The 26,993-nt window shown below is 34.0% G+C and overlaps 1 protein-coding gene across 6 annotated transcripts in view; it reads right to left on the bottom strand.

Moving 5' to 3' along the window:
- The window catches only part of RYR2 (ryanodine receptor 2), a 385,403-nt gene that overhangs the window by 59,481 nt on the left and 298,929 nt on the right, over positions 1-26,993 (bottom strand). For all 6 annotated transcript variants that reach the window (XM_071432561.1, XM_071432585.1, XM_071432571.1 and 3 more), the window contains 14 exons: positions 25,681-25,730; positions 21,933-21,993; positions 20,030-20,268; positions 17,739-17,820; positions 15,562-15,692; positions 13,501-13,821; positions 11,894-12,134; positions 11,397-11,484; positions 10,247-10,339; positions 9,709-9,879; positions 8,674-8,733; positions 4,427-4,561; positions 1,116-1,228; positions 386-482 (listed from right to left, as the gene is read on the bottom strand). In XM_071432561.1, coding sequence (XP_071288662.1) covers positions 386-482; positions 1,116-1,228; positions 4,427-4,561; positions 8,674-8,733; positions 9,709-9,879; positions 10,247-10,339; positions 11,397-11,484; positions 11,894-12,134; positions 13,501-13,821; positions 15,562-15,692; positions 17,739-17,820; positions 20,030-20,268; positions 21,933-21,993; positions 25,681-25,730 — 1,882 coding nt within the window. The remainder of the gene's footprint in view (positions 1-385; positions 483-1,115; positions 1,229-4,426; positions 4,562-8,673; positions 8,734-9,708; positions 9,880-10,246; positions 10,340-11,396; positions 11,485-11,893; positions 12,135-13,500; positions 13,822-15,561; positions 15,693-17,738; positions 17,821-20,029; positions 20,269-21,932; positions 21,994-25,680; positions 25,731-26,993) is intronic.

The raw sequence follows: 26,993 nt of genomic DNA, 5'->3' as shown, positions 1-26,993 counted from the left end.
CTTTTGACTTAAATGGCTTTAATGTGGATTATGTAGTCCTCAAATACACAAAAGTTAGCTGCAAAACAGGAGGGAATAGGTTGTTCAAGTTCTCCACAGGGCAGAAGATAAGAGATAGGGGAATGACACCAATTGATATGTAATTTAGGAAAAAAAGCTTTATAAAAGGTTATTGAAGCCCTGAAGCAAAGAGCCTGAGGGGATTTTGGAATCTCCATCATGTGTAATTTTAAAAAAGCTGTCAAAGTGACTTGGTTATAGCTCATCCCTTTGGGTAGAGACAGCTTAAGTGATATCTTAGCTACTTCAGAGATTTATAATTATTACTATACAAGGAGAATGTTAATCCATAATACATTCCTATGACCCTTTCACCCAGACGTACTGCTAAGTCTTCTATCAGTTTGTCTTCAAAGTAGTGTTCTTCTGTTTCAATCCAAGATTTGTCATAGCCTTGAAGAAAGAGATTGACGGCTCGGTGTCTAAAAAGGAACATTTAAAACAAAAGCTGTAAACTTGTAAAAAGAAGTTTTGGCCAATATGAATTTCATTTAGCTTGAACAACTGTCCAGTCATTACAATAATAATTTAAAAGGGAAGAAAAAGTTCTATGCTAAAACCTATCAAAGCACCCATTTAAAAAGAAAATTTATACTAAAATGTTTTATTTAAAACTGTGTCAAACTAACTTGCTAAAACATAGTAATAATTATTTAGGAATAGATAATAAATAAAACTGTAAAGAAATTTAAATGCAACAAATAAAAAATAAATTATCACATTGGTGAGTTTCATGTTCTTTATATATAAAATATTTTTATAATTTTTAATACAAATATTAAGATAACAGAAATGGATAACTTTGGATTGTGCTCAAATAATTGCATTTTTTAAAGCTGAGGATTAGACTTGAAATTAGAAATTGAAAATTTATTTTTTTGTTATTCTTTTCAGAAGATGGGGAAAAGTAATTAAACCTAATAAATAAAGCAATATACAAGCTATAATACCAAGTTTATCAATTACTGGCTTTCTTTTTTTTTTTTCCTTTTGAGCTTGCCAAATAGCTCTGTATGAACTGCAGTGGATTTGTGAAAGAACAATACAGCTCTTACCTTGGCAGATTATACAACGGTGCCATTCTAAAGCAGGCCACTACTGCTCTTTTCCTCTGTTTAGACAGCAGCTTATGCCACACTGCTTTTTTGGACCGCTGAGGATGCTCAACCTGTTACACGAAATACACATGGAAAAATAATGTGGCAATGTCCCTAGTGTCAGGAAACAGTAATATTAGTAAAAATGTTAGTTAACAGATAAATCAAGTAGAAAAGCAACAGAAGAATAATAGATCAGTAAAAGGGTTCTAGACAGAGTTCAAGCATTCAGCCAAATCATAAAATCAGAATTTAGAAAATAAACTTAAAGCAAAACTCTCCCTTTCTTGGTATGATATAGATATTCTTCTTTTTCACTTCATTCTACTTTTGCTATCTTTTATATAGCACACTATCATCAATAAGGCTATCTCTCAGGAAGCCTTAACTTTCAATGCAAAGAGCCTTCTTTCATTCCAGCTTTTATGTGTAGCTCTTTACACATGTACAGGTAAATTGTATTCTCACATTGCCTCAGACAATATTGTTAAAGAAATTTTCATGGATACAAAAAATCTTTTATTTGTAATATTTACCATAATTAGTTATGATGGAAAGGAAGTAACTTCAGGAAAGAGTGACAAGTACAAAGACTCAAGACTAAATCTTTCCTGTGAAGTAGCACACACAGAATGTACATCAAATGTACATCAATACTTCAAAACACTTTAGCTACATTTCAGAAAACTAAAGCTCTGTCTTAAAATATATTCTCTTTCTGCATCTTGGCTCTACAGCAGCATGAGATGAAATAGGGTGTGCTCCATCTTTATCTTTTATGCCTTTATGGTTTCTTCTTCCACCTTTAATTCTTTTTTCCATCCCAAGAAAATCACTGCTGTGGTGCTGAAGAGCACCTGCATACTTCTGTATATAACCTGACTGGATAACTGGGAACCATGACTGCAGACTGTGCTAGAGATCACTCCTTTCCCACAGCCTATTTAGTCTCTGTGACTTATTTTACACATCTTCCATAAAAATTATATAATTTGATTTAACCTATGCAGCTGTTGTAGAGTTAAGGGGAATTGAACTTTGGAGTGGGCTGTTTGGTTTTTTATGGGTGGTTTGTTTCTTTTACAAACAACTACACTGCTCTGTGTTCCAAGAGCATCAAAAGAAGCCAGTGGAAGTTAGCATTTCTACCCCAAAAGTCTTGCTAATTCTCCCTTGCAATAAAATCAAGTATTATATGAAAAAAATGCAGTGAAAATTCTGATATTTATGTAGACTCAAAATTCAATCCAAATTTGGTTATCCAGTTTAGTGAAATACAAAAAAATATTAATAGTTAAACAATGAACATTTAATTAAACAGACAAAAACACTGCCATTCAGTGAAATATAGAATTAAACTTGTAAGATTAAATAGGAGCAATCTTAAATAGGTTCTTCATAAAAGGTAAAATAGAAAAGAAAAATATTTTTTAAGAGGAAAGACAAAAAAACATTCATTGCAAACATGTTTACAGTCACAAAAACAAGTGCCAGCACTACTATTTAAAAGTCAGACAAATCCAAATATGAAAGTTAGGTAATTAGTAATATCTTCACAAACAATTATAAAACCCTCAATACTTTCCCAAAAGAAATAGCCTCGGCCTACACAAGCAGATTTCTGAAAACATTAAAAACAAAGAAGTTAGGTCTGCATGGAAAGAAAACACAAAGAATGGACTGGTCATTCATTGCCAGTGCAATACAGAAAACTATTAAAGTATATATGGAGAACAGAGTATTTGTATACAGAGAGCAAAGGATTACACAAGATTGTCATAAAAACAGATGCAGTGCTCATATATTCACTAAGTTTTAAAGACTTAAAGACCAGATTTCCCATTTAGGTAACAAAAGCTCCTGAGAAATAGGTGCAAGGCAGCCATTAAGGAAAAAAAAAGGCAGAAAACTTGTCAACAAGTCATTGTTTAAGTCTGATCAGAAGTATTGATCTTTAATGTTGATCTGGATGGGAATCCATCCTGTTCTGTACTATTGCTGGATCATCTCAGTCAACTTTGATAAAACCAAGGTAGAAGAGAAAACCTTTCCCTCCCTCCCCCTCATACTTCTAGCTTTTCTCTAGTCTTCTTTCCTCAGAGCAAACCTATATCCTTTCAAATCAGCACCCATTCTCCTCTCTCGCTCTCTCTCAGAGGCAAACCATGATTGACAAGGATTTACTTCTATACTTCTATCCCTTTTTGCTTGCTCCCTGCAAATTCAGCAACAGGTAAAAATTAGTGACTCCTCTTTATTCTTTTCTACCAAACTGTGTAAGGCTGTTGAACTTGCAGCAAATCCATATCAAGGCTGGCAAACTATATGAAGAAGAGTTGTGCGATGCAACAGACAGGACACAGATATTCAGATCAACACACCTTCTGCAGAGTGTGTATAAGAGCACATCACATATCTCTCAGGTTCCTATTGACTGAGCCAGTGACTTCCTGACAGTGAGGAAACTTCTTGACATTGGATCTGAAAACTTTTTGAATGAAACCAGCTAATCTAATGAGAATGCAAGAGAACCTTGAATTTTCAAATGTTCTTTGAAAAGGAAAAAAAAAAGTAAAATTTATATGAAGAGAGTTTGTAACGTATGGTCTGCAACCAGATATATTCATGTCTGCTATTAGGAACACCTTCAAGTTTGTCCTGTTTTTTCACTACATGTTAAAAAGAAAAAAAACATAATAAATCTTAAGTGCATAATAGGGAATAACTCAAAGAAAAGTCACAAAAATAACTTATCAGCTAGTCTTTGACCTGTAAGATGTATTCATATAGGAGATTTTTAAACTTCATATTTTAAAAAATATGGAAAGGACACAAAATAAAAAACAAAATTACAGAAATAAAAGTTATTGCAGTTTAGGCCACATAAGAAGCTCATATATTAATGCAAAAACCATTAAATAATACAATAGAGTTTTTTGCCAGATTCTGAAGCAACTTAAAGTTTCTGACAGAGTTTTTCAGAAAAAAATAATTCCTCCAGCCTGCTTCTGCTGTTTCTTGAATGCAGCAAGGAATATATGAGTTTTCCATATTGGCCAAACAAATTGTTGGAGCTGCTGCAAATACACTGCAAGATAGATATGACCATAATACTGGACTACAAAACACAGGATTAAGCATGTAAACAGTAGCTATCAAAAGAAAGAAAAAAGATTATAACATTAAATACAGCAGGTGAAAGTACAAATAAAAGGGGGAATACTTTTATTTAGATTAAGAAGCAATGAAATTGGTAAAATGTGTCTAACCTGTTCCAGGTGAAACAGCACATTAGCTATATCAAGGACCCTTTCCACAGTCTTCTCTGGATCTGAGGAATCTTCAGTCCTGTTTGGCAAATCTTTGTAAAGTGCCATCTGCCATCTAATGGCAGGATCCTCAAGCTGCAGGAGAAAGATTTCACATGTCACCAAGGCAAGATGCTCCAAACAGCTTAATTAGTAGAGAAACAGCTTCAAAGGTAAACTGAAACACTTTATATGGCTAACTTACAGATTTACATAACCCATCCAGCATCCATTACACTGTGAGAACAAGACTAATTTGTGCAATGCTTTGTAAGAGCTTCTGGAAAACAAAGTGTTTTGGGTTGGAAGGCAACTTTACGGCCATCTACTTCCAACCCCTCTGCCATACACAAGGACACCTTCCACAAGAGCAGATTTCTCAAAGTCATGTCCAACTCGGCCTTGAATACTTCCAGAGATGATGTATCCACAGTTTCTATGGGTGACCTGTCCCACAGAACTAAAACACTAATAACCATACCAATAGCAAAAAATCATTGGTCAACAAATAGCACTGGCACCAGCAATGAATATAGTATTTGAGGAAAAGTAATGAGTATGAGGTACACAGACATAATGTAGTACACTGCCTTTCCCATTATTAAATGAAACAACACTAAGAGTAGCTCTATTAGTTGGGATTACTTAGTTTTCAGTCATGGAAATTAGTAGTATTGCTATTATTTACATCTATTTTAAAATTTTTCTTTAATCGTTAGAAAATCCTCATTTTACTGATTATTAGCTAAAAAATTAGAAGTTACTTTGGAAAACTGAAATTCAGATGCATTTGCTTATCAGCCTACAAATTATAAAGAACTTTAAGAAGCAAAACGGTTTTTACCAAGTTTTTCTCTTTACATTTCATTTTTTCTACTTCATTAATTTGTAATTCTCTGTTTTACAACTGGTGTTTTCTTTTAGGTTTGTTTTGTCTCCCCAGTCCTTCTGCTAATCAAGACTAATGCAACACACTTTGCAACCATTTACTGTGCCAATGACACTGATGACCCATTTTACTAAGAACTGTGGCAAGTGATCATTCCTGATTCTGCAGCTGCTGTTGCAGACACACTGGCCCAGATGGCTTGAGAACTCAGGGGGCTAAACCCTACAGATTTCCCTAGGGCTTGAACTCAACACTTACTTGTCTAAAACTTTGTGAACCCAGATTTCAATTTGTGCTTGAGACAATAATGCTAATTTATCTCCTCAAAACATATTCCGATACAAGGTTTACTCAAGTTCCAGGAATGATTAAAAACTTACACAGTCGTTCATTAATAGTTTATTACAACCTAGAAAGCCACATTTTGCAGGCATTTCTTCCACCTTTCGGCTTTTCCATTTCTTAACAACTGGCACATCCACAGTCTTTGTTTGAGCATTTGACTGGATCATCATGAATGGATAGTCCACAAAAGACTTTTTAATCACAGGTGGAGATGTCTTTTGATCTGAGGACTCCTCACATTCTATCAAGGTACAGCTTTTTTGAATAGGTAGTTTTCTAAGGGCATGATTAGTTGGCATTTCAAGGTGTGAATTAGAATGGCTGGAAGAAGATTTTGGTGACTTGAGCTTCATCCATGTCAAAATGAATGCAAGTTTCATCATCAAATTCTTGAAATAAAAGGCTTGGTACTGAGTAACAGCATGCAGGCATGCAAGGAAAGGAAAGACAGAAACAGGGTGAAGACAAATGTAGACAAAGGTAGACAAATGCATGAACTAGACGCCATAACATTAATAGCTAAAGACTCAGAAGGATGATTCTTTAACAGTGTAGTACTCCAAAAAGGAATCTAGATAAATTGCATTTTAGCTCTTAAATGTAAATAACAGAATGTTAGCTGTCTGTGAGAAGAAGTGGTTAACAGAAAACACCATTTAAAGAAAGAATATTGCTATGGTTGGAAGCAAACCAGCCTTTCAAAAAGCAGTATTTTTCCCATATTTTGAAAGCCACTTTACACAAACACCACTATAACTAAGTTACATATTAATTCATAGTAGAAAATAATAGTTTCAATTTATAAGACCATTTGGCCCTCATTCCATTATATCTGATTCAATTAGACAACAAAAGGGCAGTTATGCATGATGGCATCATTTTTTCTAACAAGAAACATCATCTTGACTGTATAGTGACTGAATCTAACAACATCAGAGAATTATGGAATAAATTGTATTGCAATTTGTGCATAATTACTGAATTTAACTTTAGACATTATACTTTAAGTAATTAGCTACACACATTTAGTGTTAACTCTAGAATGTGTCACTGATAAATCACAGTTTTGTCTGCAGTTAACTACTTGTCACATGCAGGTCTAAATCAGAGCTTTTAAAAGTTATTAAAGCAATATGTAAACAGCTGTAAAATAAAGCTAACTACAACAGCAGTTTAGTTTTGTTATCTATGTTTTATGTCGTTCTCTTTCAGATTTTCATCTTCCACTGGGAATTCATTCAAATATAGGAACTTCTACAGTCACTGATGAAAGGTTTACAATTGGAAAATCCAACAGTGTGGATTTTGATTTAGCTAAAATTACTTTTGTCTTAATTATCAAGGCATTGTGAAATTGCATCGATCTAAGACATTTAAAAGAAATTTTATTCTCATGTAGTATAAACAGAGAAGATGTAAGTTGCTTAACAAGAGCAAACTTTTAATTGAAGCATAGGAAGCTTCTGAAGAGAAAGCACAGACCAAGGTATTAGGATGTATAATGACTTCCAGCAACAAAGCAGTAACAGAGAGAAATTTCTTAACAGCAGAATATATCACTGAAGAAACAAAACAGAAACTGAAGTAGTTAAAACAGGAGGGTAAGTGCTAAACAGCAACATCCCAGGCAAGACTTGTAACTGCATGGCTCACAAAATTACAATGTAAACATACTGAAAATGCCAGAATAGAAATATCTATCACTGTCACTAAGAAAACAGTATTGAAGTTTATACACAAAATCACCTCATGTTCAAAGGTTTTATGTTCATGGCATTCATATTGTTTAATTACTGTTGCTCGTTAAGATCTTCAGAAACACTGCTTTCTTCCTAGTACTTTGCCTGTTTGTTTTCTGCTTCTCAGTATATAACAATATTTGCTATATAAGGATAAGTATTTCAAGGTTTTAGGATTTAACCAAATCTTTTGCTTTTGAGTAAACTTTTCTATGTGCAAACTATAATTTAAAGCTACTGGATTAAACACTTTTGTTGTTAACATGGCAGAGACATATGGAAAATATGATGGAAGAAAATTAATCTTCACATATTATTCAGGAAGAACCATCCCACTACCAGCTCATCAAAAAAAAATTATTACTGCCATGCACTGATTGCAGTGGAATCTAGACTTCTGAATGATTCTTAAGTAACAGTCCAGAAAAAACAGCACCAGATTTTCAAATCATGTTTACTCTTTTGTGACCTTTTAATAAGCATAGAAAACAGTAGTTCAGTTTTCTCTTGAGGTGAATAAAAGATGGGGAAGGGGGAGGAGGTAGAGGACAATCCTAAGTAAAGCAAGATCCATTGGTACGATTCCATCTTTCTTCAGTAGTAGAGACAATTTTTGCATAATGAGACAAAGATGCATAATTTTTTTACACTTCCATATTCTGGCTTCTTTTTCTTTATTTGAAGCATCAATAAAACAGTTCCATTATGCTGGCCATTTCAAGACTTCTCCCCTAAAGCTATTCACCTGGCACTAATTGGAATTCAGTAACAGAAATCTATACTTTTTCCCAAAATATCTTATTTTCCCAGGGCTGAAAAGCAGGAACCAAACTGAGAAAACTGGAGATTTTTCACTTTACAGAGTATGTCCAAATGGCAGCTTTCTTTTCATTCACACTTCAAGCTGATATTAAGTAACTCTGAGCATTTTGCAGACTTTATCTCAAATAGCAGTAGGTGCAGTTTAAACAGTGATAGAACTTCCTTTCATCTCCAACTTTGTATTAATGGTGTGAATGGAGAGAGATTTGAAGGGCTATATATCATTGTATATAGTGCACATAAACACCCATTAAAAACCTAACATTTAACAGTTAATATTAACAAGTTACTTGACAGAAGAGAATAAGGGACTACAAGTTATCCTAATAAACCAAGGCAGGTTGCCATTATACAGCGCCGACAAATGAATATAAAGGAAGAAAAATCAAATTTAAAAGCTGCACATAGATTACCTTGCCCTGAAGGTGAAGATTACTACGGATGACATCTCGTACTTCATCTTCAGTGTCTTTCTGCCAATAGATTACAAATCATATAAATTAAGAATGGAAGGTAATTAGGAAACGTTATGATTCATATAAATATCAACCTTGGGCTTCAGAAGATGATGAATGAAACTGACAATGTGAAAGATTGAGAAATATATCAGAGACAAACCTTTTCTTAACCAAGCTTGCAGGATCAAGTACTGGATGTCATCATACATATCTGATCACAGCAGCACATTTAATGCGAACCTGACTTCAAATTGCTAACATACACAGACAGAAAGTTTGACCAAATAAAGTCAATAACATGAACAGAGCCTTTTATGATTTGAGTTCTCTTTTTTTGCAGAGCTCTTTCATAGCATCCTTTATAGGATTCAGTTCAGCAGTCCAATGATCCTATAACCCCCTAGAGTGTATAAAGTATTATAGCTTGAGAAAAGGAGTATATTCAAAATTAAAATCAAAGTATTGCACTGTGAGTATATACCCAAAAGAATCACTTCTGAAACAGTCTATCCCTACAGAAATTCTTTCATTCACATGAGAGTGATTAAAAAGAATTAGTTATATTGGGCACAGAAGTTAGGAAACAGCTAGTTCTTAATTTTATGAGAGTCACAGAATCAACTAGATTAGAAAAGACTTTAGAGAACAACTCCAACTAAATTCAAGCTTCATAAAAATATAAAAACTACTATTTTGCATTAAAAATTAAGAGAAAGAAATAACTAGTTCAACTACTGAATGCTATCTCCTTTCATATCCTATCATTCTGAAATACATCCATACTGATCATAAGTATGTTCAAATTGAAATGTTTTAAGCCATGAGGAAAATATGTAGATATAAACCATAATCACCCACTGTGCCCTTATAAAACAGAATTATAATCTTGATTCTCTGCATCACGCTGTAAGAATTAGCACAGGGTGAAAGATTAAAAAAATTAGATTAGTAAATATTTTTAACTTTTAGAAGTGCAAAAAGAGCACCTACCATGCTAAAACGATTTTTGGCCAGTGCAATTAGCTCTTGATCTCCAGGAGCACAAATGTTTAGGCCTATTGGAAGCAACCTCTTCAGTGCTGCCACAATGAGAGAGGTCTGCATAGAGTAGCGGTCACCTTTTCGCTTCATCTTCTTCCTTTCCTGGTCAGAAACTGCTGCCTGCAGAATAAAGTAAAGATTAAAAAGAAACCAAATCCAATATTAGATAAAAGAATTTTACTAGCAACTTTGTACTTGTCTCTGGTTTGACAATTTCCTTATTACCTATACAGGTGTGACCTCATCCAGGGGAACTGGCATTTTAACATTGCCAATATTTTGTAATGTGTTACTCAAATGACTACCTTTTGCATCTCAACCCAGTGTTTTCAATAGATTTCTTCACCAGAAAAAAAAAAAAACAAAACCAAAAGCAAATCCCCTCCCCTCAAAAAAAATCAAACAAAAAAATTAAACAATAAAAGCTGCTTCTCTGGAATCTTGCTGACTCCTTCCCTTCACAAAGAGAAAAATATGATTACACTACCTTAGACATCTTAGATTTGGTGTCACTGATAAGGAAAGACATGTTGTTGATTTCATTTTGTACCACAAAGTTCTGCTCTTCCCTTTTGAAATTCTGAAAATATAAAAATCTCAGTTAGAAGCATTTATACGAGTCATCTATCTAAACATACCTTAAATAAAAGTACAAATTAAGTAGAAATCTGTAAAATCCACAAGTTAAGACAAGAGCAGTAAAAATTAACAGGTGATCAACAATGTCCTTGAATTTCAGCTTCATTCACATTGCATAACTCAGGTAGTCTATGTTTGGGGATTTTCTCCATGTTAGAGAGAAGGTAACGTTTCTCTAGCTATGAAAAAGATATGATAAAAAACTCACCCCTCCTCCAATTCAATATTAAAATATTGTACAGGTTTTCCCTTACTAATAAATTCATAATTCATTTTTCCCCATTATAAACTTCCACTATATTCAGGTACACAAGAAAATACTTAAATAAAATACTGAAATTATGAATATACAGGTGATTTCATTATCTGGTATCTACCTACAGTGTAATCACTTTTTGTGCACAGTGTTGTTTACAATAAATCTTACAGCCAAATTCAGGCACAAGTACTGAAGCTATAAGGTATCATGTTCCCCAGACTTGAGACAATTGAAGCTATAGCAAATAAAGAAATTTCATATAGACAAGAGTCCATACAAAGATCTAATGCCTTAAAGCAATTTGATTCTTTTGGGTTTTTAATTCTTTGTGCTCCAGTATTCACTGAATCAGGTTTTACTTAAGAAATATCAGTACTTACTAGGTGTGACTACAAAAAGGCTATGGGGTTAAAACAATTGAAAAGAAAAAAATGGTAAGGATACAAAATGCAATGAGTTTAACACATTAAAAAAAAAAATCCCAAATAACAAACCCATAACAAACAAACTAGAATCTGTAAGAAAAATATCTTTAATCAATTTACTATGTTACAAAAAACCTATCCAACTCTCTTATTTTCTCTGCCATTTCAAAAGTATTAGAAATGTGACTCATTAATATCTTCCCATCTGCAGTTTCACTTGTAATTAATGTGTTTGACAAATATAACCACTAAATAACTGATCTACCTATTAAGAAGCCTCATTAAAAAGAAGTATTTACCAAGGAATTACTTACATGAGATTTTGACCAGTAAATGAAAACCTCAGCCACCATGCGGAACAACTCTTCTGCTTCAGGATTGGGCTCTTTGAGCCATTTTGCCCTAAAATTTGGTAAAAAGGTGAAAAAGGGGATAATCCTCATTGTCTTAATGCTTTGAAATAATTTCTCAACATTTTACAAGGATACAAGTCAACAAAACCAATAATATATGCTTTTAATCCTTTCTGGTAGCTGTGGCTTTTTGATGTCCTATTTCAAACCCTTACAAACCTTTAATATTAATCCTAATTCTAATCCAATAGATCTGGACTGAAATTTTGTTTTGTTTTCTTCTCAAAAAGCCCCCAGCTCCTCCTAAAAGTCAGAAAGCATTAGCTTGAGCAACTGCAAGATTGTCAGACTGAGTAAAAGCCACTTTAATTCAGTGCTAGGCACATCAAGGGACAAGAGGCGGTATCAATAAAAAGGAAGGTTTTATGAGATTCATTGACCTATTCCTCTCCACATACCTGTTATAGTCCACAAATCTAATCAACAAAGGGTAGAAGGCATAGAGGTCCCGTGCCAAAGTGGTGAACTCATCTAGGATGAGCAGTTCAGCCTCCGACATGTCACCTCTGCCTTCTGCTCTTAGATGTTCTTCATCCGATACAACCACTGCTGCCTTTTTCTTTAGTTTATCCATCAGTGGAAGGAAGTGTGTCTTTAAGAGCTGTGGCTTCGCTTTACTTATGATGGGCTGGGAAAACACTATTTAAGGCAATGAATATTATAATATATACCTGGCCACAAAATATAACTAAAATCTTTTACCTTTTCCCGCTTTCTTGAATCTTACTTCTATGCTACAGAGCCAAATCCTGCCCCCATTGAAATCAGCAGAAGTTTTGCCAAGAATTAAATGTGGTCAGGATTTCACAAAGTCAATTCACTTTGTCTGAGGGCAGAAATTGCAACTTCACAGACTAAGGCTGCAAGATCATAAAACTTGAAACACCTCTTTACTGGAATTCTGTCAGCATGGTATTTGTCTGCATAGTTTTATTGAGCAATGCCAAAGTTGTTTAATGGTATGGATGGATACAAATATAGCTACATAGCGCATGCACAAGTTTTCTCAGCTGCTGGCTCCTGGCTTGAAACTTGCCCGAGCGAAGGGGAGCTGGAAAGCATGCTCTGGTTATTTGAAAACCCATGGAAACATCTTGCCTGTATTTCTTCTGCACACTAAGTCTTGTATGTAGACACAAATGGGAGTGATTCAATTGATTCATTTCAGACTTGTCAGCACAAGCTTTTTGAAAATCTACTCATAAGAGCAGTTATGTAAATTAGCACTTCAACTGGGCCCATTGGTACCAAACCATTTGTAACACACTGATTAAATTACATAGAATTTTAGGCAGTTGCTATCTATTCTTAGAGTGCATTACATTGCTAACTCTCAAAACACTAGGCATTCTGAATGCTGCCATGGATAAAATTACTAGTACAGTAAATACTGGAAAGTCATAAGAAAGTCTAATTGAAAAATTGAATCTACACCACTGAAGTGACTTTTCCTCAGAGATTGTAACACTGAGAATTAAAGTGTTTTAAAATTAATTACAAGTGTTCACGAGATGATAGTCAATGTAACTATTACTAAAATGACATGAGAATTTCAACATTTCTTTGTAATGAATATATGTTAGATATATTCCTTCAAACCCAGGTTTTAAGGATCCAGCACTCATACAGAACAGCAAGGAACTGTATAATGCCTGCAAATGAAAATTTGCTATGTAATGAAAATGGGGCTAAAATACTATAGTCCTTGAATTTAATTTACTGCAAAAGGTACATGTGTATATTCTATGGAAAAAGAAATGTTCTAAGGTACTTCCTACATTACTTATAGAGAGATTAAAACACACTGCTTACACTGCTTTTTCTTTATACTTGGTATTTCTGGTTCATCCAGATCTGTATTGTTTAAAAATGTAAAAATATGAGTGTTCTTCTATTCCAGCTTTAAAAGGGTAAATACAGAGAGATTCAGAGTCTCTCTGTGTGTATATACATTCTGAATATACACACACATTTGTTTGACAGCTGATTTATTTTCACATCTTACCTGCTAGCCTCTTCATCCAGGCTCCTTCATCAATACCAAGGTTGTTATAGATGATTTTCAATATGTTACCCAACAGAGTGTTCATGTGCTCTGACGTCAAGGCTGTGCAACACATTTCAGCCTTGTCAGGATTGTTCTCAGGCCCATGCTCCCACCAGTGTGACATGTAACTACACAGCATAGGCAGTATGACTTCCATGATATGTGGCATTTGTGTGTAACGAATACCGGATTCTGCCAGTTCCACTATTTCTTCCATCAGCTTCATCAAGGAAGGAATGTTTGGGCAAACCTCTTCTACACTAGTTGGCAAATTGAGAACTGTTGAAAAAAAAAAATCAAATGTCAATAAACTAGGTCATAAAAGGAGAACAATTCTCTTCAGCTGCTATTCAATACAACTTCTCTTTTCTGTTTACATTTGCACCCTTGTGATACAAAGGAAACGTACCCAACACAGCAATAAAAAGCACATCCTTTCATACTGTTGAGCAATAAACTGTTTATATTACCAGTTCTGTAATTAAAATTTCTATATGAAACCTTCAACAATGTAAATATTGTGGAATGAATTCACAGAAATCAGATGCAATTTTCTATATAAAAAATAAACCTTAAATTTCAAAATCCCTTCCAGTGTAAGTTTTGCTGTTGAGAAAACAAATTGATACAATGAAATATCTCTCAACAATACATCAGATGAGACCTGGAATTCTAATAGAACAAACAGAAACCATTACCTATCCTAACAAATTGAGCAGATTTGAGAAATTGATTCTAGAGATGAATATGTGATTGTAAATGTTTACTTTTGAATTCATTTGAATTTTTAGTTCCTTCCTCTGAAAAGGCACTGCAGTTGCCTTGATTTTTGAGGCAGTTTCCTTCATCTACAAAAAAATCTCTGCGAGCACAATCTGTAGCTCCTGAATGTTTAACATACAGACACATACCATGACATACACAGGTACCTATAGAGCAAAAATTTAGCCTGCAACTTGTGAATACAAGTGTCTCTACCAGCATCCCACAACTCCTTGTTGTTGTTTTTGCCAAGTAGTATCTTCTCCTATTTAGAGCAAATATATTTTACACTGACATCACATAGTCTCCTTAAATATTATGCAATTTTGGCCAAAACATTCAAATTTCTGTTAAAAGTCATGACAGTAGAGTGGACTTTGTATGTATATAGTAAGCATGCATAATTTTTGATATTTTAAAGTTTGGATAATAGAGCTCCTTGGAGAAAAAATCATTTATGCTCCCTTTTTTTAAAAATAAAGGTGAAGTTATAAAATTATTGCCATTATAAACTGACATCTTACATGAACATACACTGTCATCTCCGTGTGTCTGTAGTATGATACAGACTCAGCATATATGCAGAGCTGGTGAAGTTCTACTGCAACTTCTATTTATTTCAGGAACAATTTGTGCATGTGACCTTATTCAACAATCATGTTGCAGCATATGAAACATCAAGAATGGAATAAAAAGATATATGTAAAGAAAACATACATAATGTCACTGTAAAATATCTGTACTGCCCTTTATGTCAAGTCAAACAAAATTACAACCAATCTACATACTAGTCTGCTATTTTTTTAATTTATGAGGGCATAATATGTAATTAATATAGCAAAGCTATTTTCCTTCAGTTGCAAGCATGTTTTAGGGACCCAAAACTGTTTATGTAAACTGAGGAACCAAAGCTCCTGACAAGAATGCTTAATTTTATGATCAAATATAGAATATCTGAGGTACTAAAAATGTGCAATCTCTTCATTAATTAAATTCCAAAATGGTATTTTGAGAATGGTATCTCAAAATTAACATATCAGTAGCATTAGGAACATATAATGATCAGTTTTACCAGATTGAGAAAAGAAATTGATTAGAAAATTGATTTAGAAAGAAGATTTAGAAAATAAATTAATCCATGAAATTACAAGAAAATTCTTGCATTATAAAATGTATGCAAAATCACACATCTTAAGGCAAGCAGCATTTATAGTGAAATCATGGTTTCATAATCATGATGTCAGTTTCTGGAAATACCTGCTCTATCTCTTGCATTCTTGGTATTGTAGATTGAGTAGATATTATGTTTGTTCAAATGAGTTTCCAAAAAAGCCACTGGAAATGCCCCTGAGAAAGCAGCCAAGCACTCTCCTAGTGCTGATCGTTGCCTGTGAATTGACAAACACCATTAGTGACACACATCTTTGATCACAGAGCCACAGAATGGGTAAGGTTGGAAGAGACCAGCAGTGGAGTCAGCTGTTAAGTACTGACTGACCACACCTTGTGTTCTGACATCAATGCATTTCAAAGAGAAGCCATGACGTTACTGGGATCATCAACACAAGGAGATGTACTTGGAAAAGAAGTCTAGCAACCCTCTGCTAATATATGAATGATATGTAAAGACATAAAATCTCAAAGGTGGCCTACACAGCTTATAGAAAATGAAAAATATACAGGGGAAACCAAAGTAATTATAAAAATGCCTTCTGTTCTATTACTTTCCTGTCAACTTTACTGACTGTATAATGCCTAGTATTAAGAAAAAGCTACTGGATAGAACAAGAGAACAAAATCAACTATCATTTTATCTAAGTGATAATTCACTTTTCTAAGAAATAATGATAATCACTTTTATGCTTAGTCTAGTATGAAAGTCAAGTTCTTCTGTTAGTGGAAAATTGTTTCTAATGATCAAGAGCTCTGAAATTTTATCACAAAGCCATTGCTTTAATATCTTCAACTATATGACATTTATTTGATAATCAAAATTCTTTGTGTGTCAAAATTTTAAAAAGCCTGCTTCTAGGAAGAAATAAGTGATGCCCTCCCCATCACTTCACTTGGATTCTTCACATGACAGCTATATAGTCTTTCTAATTTTCAGTTTAATTGATCACAGCAGAATTTAGAAAGGTGAGAAATCCCTAGCTGAGACCAAATCACAGATGTGACAGAAATTCAAGAGAATTTGAATTCAGGAGAACCATGAACTTTCAAGTTAAAAGGAAAAAATACCTCAAAGCTGACCTTGTGATTTAACAAGGTTCATCCTTGGTCTATAGTTTATCTCAGTCTTGAAGATTTTATTCTTTCTAGATCTAACTCATTAAACTTGATTTTGTTAAATCTTACTTCATTCCCATTATCACTCATACTGTTTTCTCCTTCCTTTTTCCCCCCTTTTCATTAAGTCTTCATAAGCAAAACATACATCCATCACACACACCTGAGAACAGCATGTGCTTTTTGATTTTGGTGGCAGACAATCACACAAAATTATTGGTTATACTGATATATTTTGTCTTCAAAAGAAATCCTATATTCCTATATCCTTTATTTGCCAAACAGGAAAATAAATTAATTTTATGTCCTTAATGAAATCAAGGAGACCTGATTTTCCACATATTTGGGGGGTTTCTTTACTTAAATTTTGGTCCCAAAAATTTTTCATACTGTTGCCTGTGATACCACCACCAAGTAAGCAAGGGTATGTCATGGGGCTGCTCTAGAGTTACGTACAGGTTGATCTGCTCAAGAGTGTTACTTCCTAGACACTGAACTTCCTAGATACTGCTGCCAATATCCAAAATGAATGCATTCTGTTTAGCTGCCTTCAGAACAGTGTTAGTCACTGCAGTGCAACTCTTCTGTTTTAAAAATTGAATATTTCTAGGTGTCTCTCTTTTATGATCAAACATGGCTTACATAGACCAAATGTAACTTGAAAGGGGGTTAGCAGATACAGAGATGTATAAAACAGCAATTGCAATGCCTCATTTACCTGGGTAACAGCTAGAAAACATATAGTGTTTTACAAGGGACAAAATTAAATTTAGGGTAATGAGAAAAAAATATACATCACAATTAAACATTATAGAAGGAAGAATAAACAATTCCTGAGCTGAATGACATAATTTTACAATACCTTAGTTAATCCTCAAATCAAGTGCTCTTCATTATAAAGTCAGATAATTTTATTTTTAATTTTTATTTTAATTAGGAAAAGTATTTTGAAAAACAAATAATGCAATATTTCAAACATATTATAGTAAATGCATCTGCTTTCCACTTAACATCTGAGCACATCTATATATTCTTTCAAGATATCTTTCCAATAATACTCTTCTATATTAATTTCTGAACTGAAAACTCATAATGCTAAATATAAATGCAAATATTAAAAAAAGAAGAATTATTTTCCCGCTTACCTCTCAACATAGATACTCTTGCTAGTTCCCAGAGCATATAAACTGGCCAATATTCTGTAACAAGAGACCTGAACATCTTCCACTAAAGAGAAGAAGAAAACTACATTTACGAAGAGATTTTTCTTTGCAATACGTTCCCAAAGAATTAAAATAAATTATTTCAGACAATAACTGAATTTAAAATATTAAGCTAACAAAGGCAACCCACAGCAATTACCCACTAAATACAAAGTCTTTGGATGTCCAAGTGCTATACTTTTTACTCAAAATTTCCATTTACTTAAATATCATGTTAATACGTAAAATAGTAAACCTATTTCACTAGTACATTAATTTTATTAAATTAATGGCATACCAACTGCTCACACATGACACCTTTACAAACAGAATACCACTGTGCAAAATAAAGGCAATCCTGTTAAACAGATATTTAATTATTTTAATAACAGTTTATATTTTTTTTCATTTAGGCACTCATAGCAGGTAATAGCATGTACTTAATTTACACTTTAAACTTACAAAGGATTAAAAACAATAATTAATTATTTATTCCATACGAACACTTCACCAAAAGATGTTTTAAAATTATCAAGTAATTCAGTCATAAAACTGTAAGAGTAACCTTAAAAACTATTTGAAAAAATGCTTTTGTAGTGCACTCTGCAGCAACAGTGTAACAACAGTGTAAGTACAATCAAGAAGGACAACACTCCCATAGATTCTTGCCATACATATCTTTTGTAGTCTCTCCTACAGTGCTAATTTCATCCCTCAACATGAAATTAATGAAATACTGTGACTAAAACAGGGTAAGACAGCACGGGCTGGGACAACCTACAAGATACTGTATCAAACTACAAGTCCAGCCCTTTATTGTACTGTGATTTGAGTTCAGATCATCTCAGAGTTCAGTGTTTTTTACATCATAATAGTAACCTCAGGTAGATTGACCCATCCTTGTACATGATTCACCCATGGAGTATACTCTAACCAGTACTCTCAGGTACAAGCACCAGGTCAAGATGCTTGTACAAATAAGATAAATCTTACTCTTAACAAAATGTAAAGAGAAGTTGTGTGTAAGAAAAATTAGTCTTTCTTCTATGCTCTAGACACAATAAATAGGCCAAATTTTAAATAATTCTTCTTTTCCAGTTCATGAATTCTAAATTTGGTGTTTTACACCAGTCTGATGTATGTAGAATAGCTGATTAAGAACACCAACTTAAGTGATAAAGCATTCAAAGCTAAATATTAAATTCCAAAACATGGGATACCAGAGACCAAAAATTATACAAGGCATGAACATGTTGATGACTGGAAAAGTGGTTTATGATGAACCAATTACTTTTTTCTGGATACCATCAAAGTCTCTGGAATTTTACAGAAATAGTTTAATAAAATAAGTGGAAGTTTACATCTCATTACTTTCAAATCCAAGAATTCAAGTCCAAATTTTTGAAGAGTTCTTTTAGGGCTACTTTAAATAATACTTTTTAGAGATTTTAAAAGGAAAAATAAATGGAGCTCAGTATTCTTTTCCTCCAAGTACTTCTCATGGATCTTCATAAGTGAGTCTCAGAGTTAGCTATGGAGGGTAGGATTTCCCCCTTTAGTGCCATCTGGACAGTAATACTTCTGTGAGTTCCCGAAATATATAAAATGCAATTTTTGTGTGCAGGCTGCAAAGTCTGCAAAATTTTGGCTGCAAAATTTTGGGTTTGGGAGAATAAAGGACCAATGAATCCACTATAATCAGAACCTTTACAGAAATCCAATATCCACACTTTCATATACATTCCCTTCTCTGGTGTCTGAATTTTTCAGGGTCTCCTTCCACTTCTCCCTTTTCCCTAGAATTTTCAGAATTTAAGAAGCCACCCAGATTCCCCTCTAAACTGAACTGAGGTGCACGTATGACGTTGCAACACCATTCTTGTAGTATTTATAGATGGAGTAAAGACAAAGTAACTTACACAAAGTGAATTCTCACATGTGAAGAAAGCCACAGTAAATCTATGATAAAGTTATAAACAAAATTGATCCTTCTGGCTTTGTAATCATGGACACATCTGCTTCAATATTTATTCAGAGTCCACTAAAATCTGCAGACTGTTTTTGGTCAATTGCTGCAAATGCTTAATTAAATCAATAAAAATTTTGTCAAAATGACATAGGATTTGTCCTTCTTTAATAGAATTGAGAGTCTAGTAACGCTTACTGCATGACACTACAGATATTTTAATGGCACGAACATTCTGCATACATATATATGATAGTATGATACATACATATCAAATCTTCCCCAAACTGGTGCTGTCCAATATGCTCAAATAATGAAGATAGCACTGGCAGGAGAGCAACTGTGGTATAATTAATGATTTGTGTAACTCCTTTTGGCTGGTTTCTGCTGTGTGTAAACTGGCCTTGCTTAAGATTTTCCATCGTTTTCTCCAGATCCTCAGCAGCATTGTCCAAAAATGCTCTCAATGCCATCCTAACAGATTCCAGACCAGTTTTCATCACAGTCCTGTTTATATCATGCAAAAAGAATGAAAAGGAATATTATGTCATACAAGCATGGAAGAAAGCTTAGCCTTGGATTATATGAAATAGATAACTGAGATCTGAAGAAAAATATTTCATCTTTTGACATTGTAAAATCTCCTCAGAGCAGAATAACTGACTGAAAACAAGATTCACAGGTATCCTGCAGAACACAAGGATACTTTATCTGTTTTCCTGCTAAGAAAATGGTCTTTCAGAATTTATAAAGTGATTCATTTGCTTCAGAGAGGAAAAAACCCAAAAACTACATAACAAAAATAAGAATTAGTAAGTCTGTGATTTCTGACTCTAGAAAGAGAAGACTTGTCTCAAGATAGAAGTTAGAAAATCTTCCTAATTAAAGCAGTAACATTTCTATCTCCAGAACAATGGCATGAGAAAGGAATGAGTAAAAACAACCACATCTGTTAAAATCAAATCAATAAATCAAGAAATGCATTTATTATGTAACTATAGCACCATAATCAACAATATGAAGATGCAAACCAGGAGAATTATTATATGATTTAACTAGCTCAATTACAAAGATCCTTTGTTTAAAGCAAGTATCTGTTTAGGCATGTATGAAATAAATTTAGGTGATGCTCTTTTGTAAATTCAGTATCAGCCCAGTTCTTTTAGTCTGATTGTTTATTTTAAAGAGTGGATATGTACAGTTTCAAGAGCACTATCTTTAAACTTCCATGTTACCTCCATTAATTCCTTAATCGCCATTTGGAGCTATTTTCAGATCTCTACCAAGAGCTGAATTAGTGACCTTCACTTGTGTCTGTATTCTGTCTGTGTGATTGCATGGACCAAGATATTGCAAACTAAAGGCATACCATGCAAGAGCTGAGCCATATTAATAGCCATGATCATGACTCTACCCCCTAGCAAGTGGAATATAAAACTTTTCCAGAAAAGCAACTGCAAAGATATTGAGAAAGACAACTATATGCACATAATACAGACAATTGTTTTGAGACTTTATGCAAAGTGAAAAAATTTTCCCTAAAGTTTCCATGGAGGCAGTTTAAGCTATCATATTTTGTTTAAAAATGCAAAAATCTAAAAGTCAGCTTTCAGCAGAGATGGCTGACTTTACAGCAAATGAAAAGCAACACATTACTCTCCAATATATCAATGCTGTCTCATCCACAAACCTCACAATAATAGCTCAAGTGGCTCAATTCAACATAAAAGTAGCACTGACTTCAGGCAAAGGATTTGGGTTTTTTTCAAATTAGAACCTGAATTAATTTGCAAAAAAAAAGCCACTCAATGAGACAGATTTACTGTGCATTTAACTCCTGAATTTTTTTATTAAACAGGGTAAGGAAAATAATAAACTATTTCTAAATTTATTTTGGTTCTGAGAAAGTCACATGATTAAAACCACATAAACTAACAGTCAGAAGTTTCTGGACACCACTGATCGATCCATAATGAAATTTAAAGTGTAGCCTACAAATACTGTCCTGTCAAATCCAACTAAATGAGCTGTTTTGCAATGGGAATTCTTTTCAGCACTGTAACTTCTCAAGTGTTGAAATTCTGTTGCCTTACACAGGTAGACCAAATGTAACTGCACATTACTTTCTTCAGTGATTTTCCTCGTACTTTAGAAAATACAATCAGTGTTACCTTGCATCCAAGGTCTGTCCCAGTATGTGAAGACAGTTGACTATTGATGTTGCATCATTTCCTAGAGAGGGAGGAAAATTATCCACCAATTAAGCTGAGCATAGCACATAGCTTATTGACACACTCCTAACTGTACCCCTGGATTTAATGAAAGAATAAATGACATAGCAGAAGAGCAACTGAACTTCTGCCATCATTTCATGTTAAAGAACATGCAGTTTTTTGTCTTAGCCTTGTTTACACAAATGCAGTAACTAGAGGCAGGAAAGCATCTCTCATAAAATAGCTGAGGCAGTCAAGATGGAAGTACTTAAATGTGGGGTTAATTACAGCTGCAGCATATTTTCTGGTTTCCATTTGATTTCTCTAAGTTTTACTTTAACTAATTCAAGTTTATCTGATTATTTATCTTCCCCCTCTCAGTAACATAAAAGCTATTAACTTTCCAAGTTGCTATTGCAACTTCCTGATATTGCAGGAAGAGAACACTTATAAAAATTGTCATTAAAAAAGTTCATTCCCTGGTGTTCCCCATAGCTTACAGTTATTTATAGCTTAATTGGGTCCACATAAATAACAGTCCCTGAAATAATACACATATTCTATAATTTTTTTCCCATTTAAAAAGAGGACTTACATACAAGAAGCCTTCTATACATATCTACATATGTACATCCCAAAATGCTGCCATGTACAAGCCTCTTTCCTCTAAGATCACTTTTTAAATCCAGAACACGTGTATGCTATACAAATTTAAACCACAGCCTATTTTAAAATTTACTTTTTGAAATGAAATTATGCAAAAATAAAACTGCCTTTTCTTGCTTTTCTTTAAATTTTCTTTATTAAAAAAAAAGTAGAAACAAATCAAATGTTTACGAAAGACTTCTGAAAATACTTTGGTCTGCATACTGTATTTTCTCACTGCTGGTTATTTCTTAAAAATACAAGCAAACATTCAAGTAAAATTAGTAATTGCTTCAGTGAAGTAGAGATTTTAAAAGATAAAGTGCAAGAAAGGTGTGGGAGGTTCATTGCAGCACTGAAAAAGTTGTTCTATGCTACCAAAATTAGGAAATACTGTTGTGGTGTTCATCCACAGCAGATTAAAAAACCTGGAGCACAACTTCCACAGCTGCCTCAGCCAGGCAGCCTCACCTTATTTTCACTGGCATGTGTGATCATGCAATGGTAAAGCAAGCAGATAACAAAGCTGAGGCAACCTAAAAAATCCTACCAAAATCACTACCCCAAAAGACTAAGATTTTTTGTCAGATCAAACTTTTTTCCTTATTATTTTGATGCTCTGGTGATAGGAATGCCCGTGCTGATGAAGAGAGTGCAGACCAGTGCTAATGACAGCAGGTATGGAGGAAGTGCTCACAGTACACCAGACTGTGTGTTAGACCACCACAGAATCATGGAATGGCCTGGGTTGGAAGAGACCTTAAAAATCATCTAGGTGCAACCTCCAGCTGTGGGCAGGGACACCTTCTATTAGACAAGGTTTGATCAAAGCCCCATCCAACCCAGCCTGAACACTTCCAGGAACAGGGCAGCAACAAATTCTCAGCAACTTGCTCCAGAATAGAATGGCTTACTCGAAATTTAAACAATCAAGCTACTTAAATTTGAGAAAATATAAATTAATACGCTCAATTCACCAAAATTATTCACCAAAATCTTTCCATATCTACCCAGTAATACTAATGAAAGTAAATCAATACATTCTTCCTCATGTACAGCCACAGCTCTCAAACAGTAAATTATTGTAGCCAAAATCTACTTTCACATTGTAAACAAATAATGATTCTATGTTGAATGATAATTCCATAATCTTAGTGACACTCTCAGATATCAAATGTGACTAAGTTCACTCTGTAAGACATGCTTAATTTCCCCTTTTAACAAACTACTATATACATCTTAAGCTACATGACTTTCACTAATGATTTTCAGAAATGCAGCTCTATATTCAGAAGTACCATTCATATTCACAGTAATATAAAGTACCTATACAGCAAAACTATATAGAATTTTGATAATTGTTATAGCAAACTCCACACTATACATAAAAGTTATTATTGAGCAACACTTGCTCACAGAAGATGCCTTCAAAATGCACAAATAACTTTCTAGGCCCCAGGTGTGCTCAGTCATGAGCACTTTCTCCTCTTCTGCACAGTCTCTGCTGGAATAAGTGCAACTCTCTTAATCAGATTTTCTCACATCATGCAATTCATTTGCAGGGGAAGGCAAACTATAAGGGGATTTTGACTTGAGTTATTAAGTCCATAGTAAACAACCCAATCATGCTCCATAGTCTCACAATCACCTTGTCACAGTTCATGCCAAAACTACTGTGTTGGCATAAAGATTTTGTAATCTGTTGTTACTGTAGTCTGGGAAAAGAGTTAAAAAACAAACTGTAGCTGTCACAAATAATCAGCTGATCCTATCTGACTTATCTCCTAGCATTTGAACCCAGCCAAACAACAGGAAATAAGCAAGCTGAGAAGTTGAATAGAAAAGATCTTTTCTTTAGTACTGAAGAAAGTTATATTGATTTAGGTTTTTAATTTCAACCATGACTCATTTTAGGAAAAAAAAATCTGAAAACCAAGTGCACAAATAACAAAAAAGATTTCCAAAATTTTAATAGCATAACTGAGCTAGTTCATTCTTTGAAGAAACAATGTAGGGCATAAATCAGAGCTTATGTGTAGGTTTGTGACATATTCCACCCCCAGAAAAAGATGCAACAATGCCGCACAGCTGCAGAAATAACTCCATTCCTCCTATCATCTTTTGGCTTTATAGGCAAATCCACTCAGCTCCTCCCAAAATATTTCAAAGCAATTATGCTAAAAAACTTCCAATCTTTCTTCTTAGTTTAATGGTTTTCATAATGGTCTGTAAAATTTTTAAACACCACACTGCTGCAGCAAGTTCTTTCCCTTCAAATTGAATGAAATATGCCGGAATTGAGTTAGGTGCATGTTAACATAATCAAATTCTAATTCACTAGATAATTACCCAATTAGGTATGTTCATGGATGCTGAAGTTTGCACTGCATCCATCATTGAAGCCATGTATGCATAGGATGTACTATTCCAGCTCTCCTAGCACCACGGCATAAGAGAAAATTGCAAAGAAAATATGCCAAACATTGCATATAATGTATACACTTGACACAGACTTCAGATTGACTTCAATTCAGTGATTTTCACATGGCATAAGACAAACACCAAGCTCCTGCCAAGGTCACATAATACCAGAAAGAGGGTACACATGCGTATGTGGAGTCAAGCACATCTGAGAATATTCAAGAATTCCACAGACAATAACTAAGCACCTCAGCCCACTTCTAATTTTCCTTAATCACTTTCCAATAAAAATTTGCAGTTCTGATTGTCAAATGTTTTTCCTAAATTATTCAGAATAACATAACAAATCAGTAATTTTAATTTACTCATCAAAATTCTTTGATATGATAATAAAACCCAAATATTAGTTAAGACACAGAAAACTAAAAAGCCCCAATCACCCCCCCCCAAATTGAAAACTACAAAAGCTTTTTATTCAATCTAAAATAGTCTTTGATCTACCAGTCTAAACAATCGGTGGTCTGTGTAGACCATGCATTTCAGCCATGCAGCATGCAACAAAGCAGCACTTAACACAATGCAAAAATGGCAAAGAAAACCAAGTGATGGCCATGCTAGTATTTGTCAAGGGTCTCCTTACCAAACAGTGAAATCCTATGCCTGACAAGAACTCCAAGTTTGCAGAACAGGCTGAAGACAAAAGAAAAATAAAAGAGAAGAGAAGGGAAAAGGAAAAAAATAAGGGGGGGGGAGGGGGAAGAAAGAAAAAATAACAGCTGATATATGAGCAGGAAAAGCAACATGATGTCACGCAGAAAGAATCAATTGTCTGAGCAGAATGTGGGACAGAATACTAAAGAAAGAATTTTCAAGTGCATATCCTTAACAAACATGGTTAAATAAGCACATATTATAATTAAAAAAAACAAACAAAAAATTAAAAGCAAAGCTAATTAATATAAAAGCGTTCTATACAATAACCCACAAGGAAATAACCATCAAAGCTTTAAAAAGTAAAACGTGGTCATTGTGCTACACAGGATACCACTAACAATTTGAAAACACAAGGCAACGGAATCAAATTAAGTGAGGTGTGTGATGGCAAATATTTAACTAGTTCAATTAGGATTTTGTAAACTTGAACACAGTAAGAATTTTTCTTCAAATAAGTTGTTTTTTTTTTTTTAATATCACCTCTTACATGGTTTTAAACAATATGATCAATGATTTTGTTTTGCATGTTTGAACTACTTCCTGTGCTGATAAACAGCACTCCATTGAGAAAAAATAAGAGTAAAATTTTCTGTTAATTCATAGAAGCAGGAGCAAACTAGCCTACCCAAATTGACCTGGGCTCCAGATTGAAGTTGGAATTATATCAATCTTCAAGATCTGGTTTGGCATGAGAATTTTCACCAGGAACATCCATTTTTGTGGTATTATTTTATGCTGCAAACCCTTTCATCTGCTATAAATGACATGAACAATATCATGTCATTTTATTAAGCTACGTAATTAATAGGCATACTAGCTATTTATTAGCCTCTGATTTAAAAGCAAAAGATACAATAAGCATGTCTGCACAGCCTATGGATGAGATCTGAACATGTTGTTCCATTGACAGACAAGAGCACGGTGTCAAATGGAAACATTTATGTCCAGAATCACAACAGCCAGATTAATGTGGGATTGAATCCAGCTAATTAGCCAATGCATACTGATCCACTCTAGCAACAGCAACTGCTCTGTTTTAGAAATGAGCCTGCTTGGTGCATTTTCAGGGATCTCGGTTCACTTTTTATTCCATGAAGCAGACATAGACTATATATTGTTTTATGAGGATCTTGAATCACCAAATCCAACAGGAAAAGATGTAGAGAAGCATGTTAGCATCATATAGATTTTGTGTCCATTCTGGAAAAGACATAAATAGCTCACCACTCCACCTTATGT

This window comes from Agelaius tricolor, unplaced genomic scaffold (assembly GCF_023055355.1).
Source record: "Agelaius tricolor isolate 1412-34295 unplaced genomic scaffold, bAgeTri1.0.p SCAF_1, whole genome shotgun sequence".
In the NCBI taxonomy this organism is placed as follows: Eukaryota; Metazoa; Chordata; class Aves; order Passeriformes; family Icteridae; genus Agelaius; species Agelaius tricolor.
Note: the sequence above shows the minus strand (reverse complement) of the source record. Positions and strands in the feature narration are given on the sequence as shown.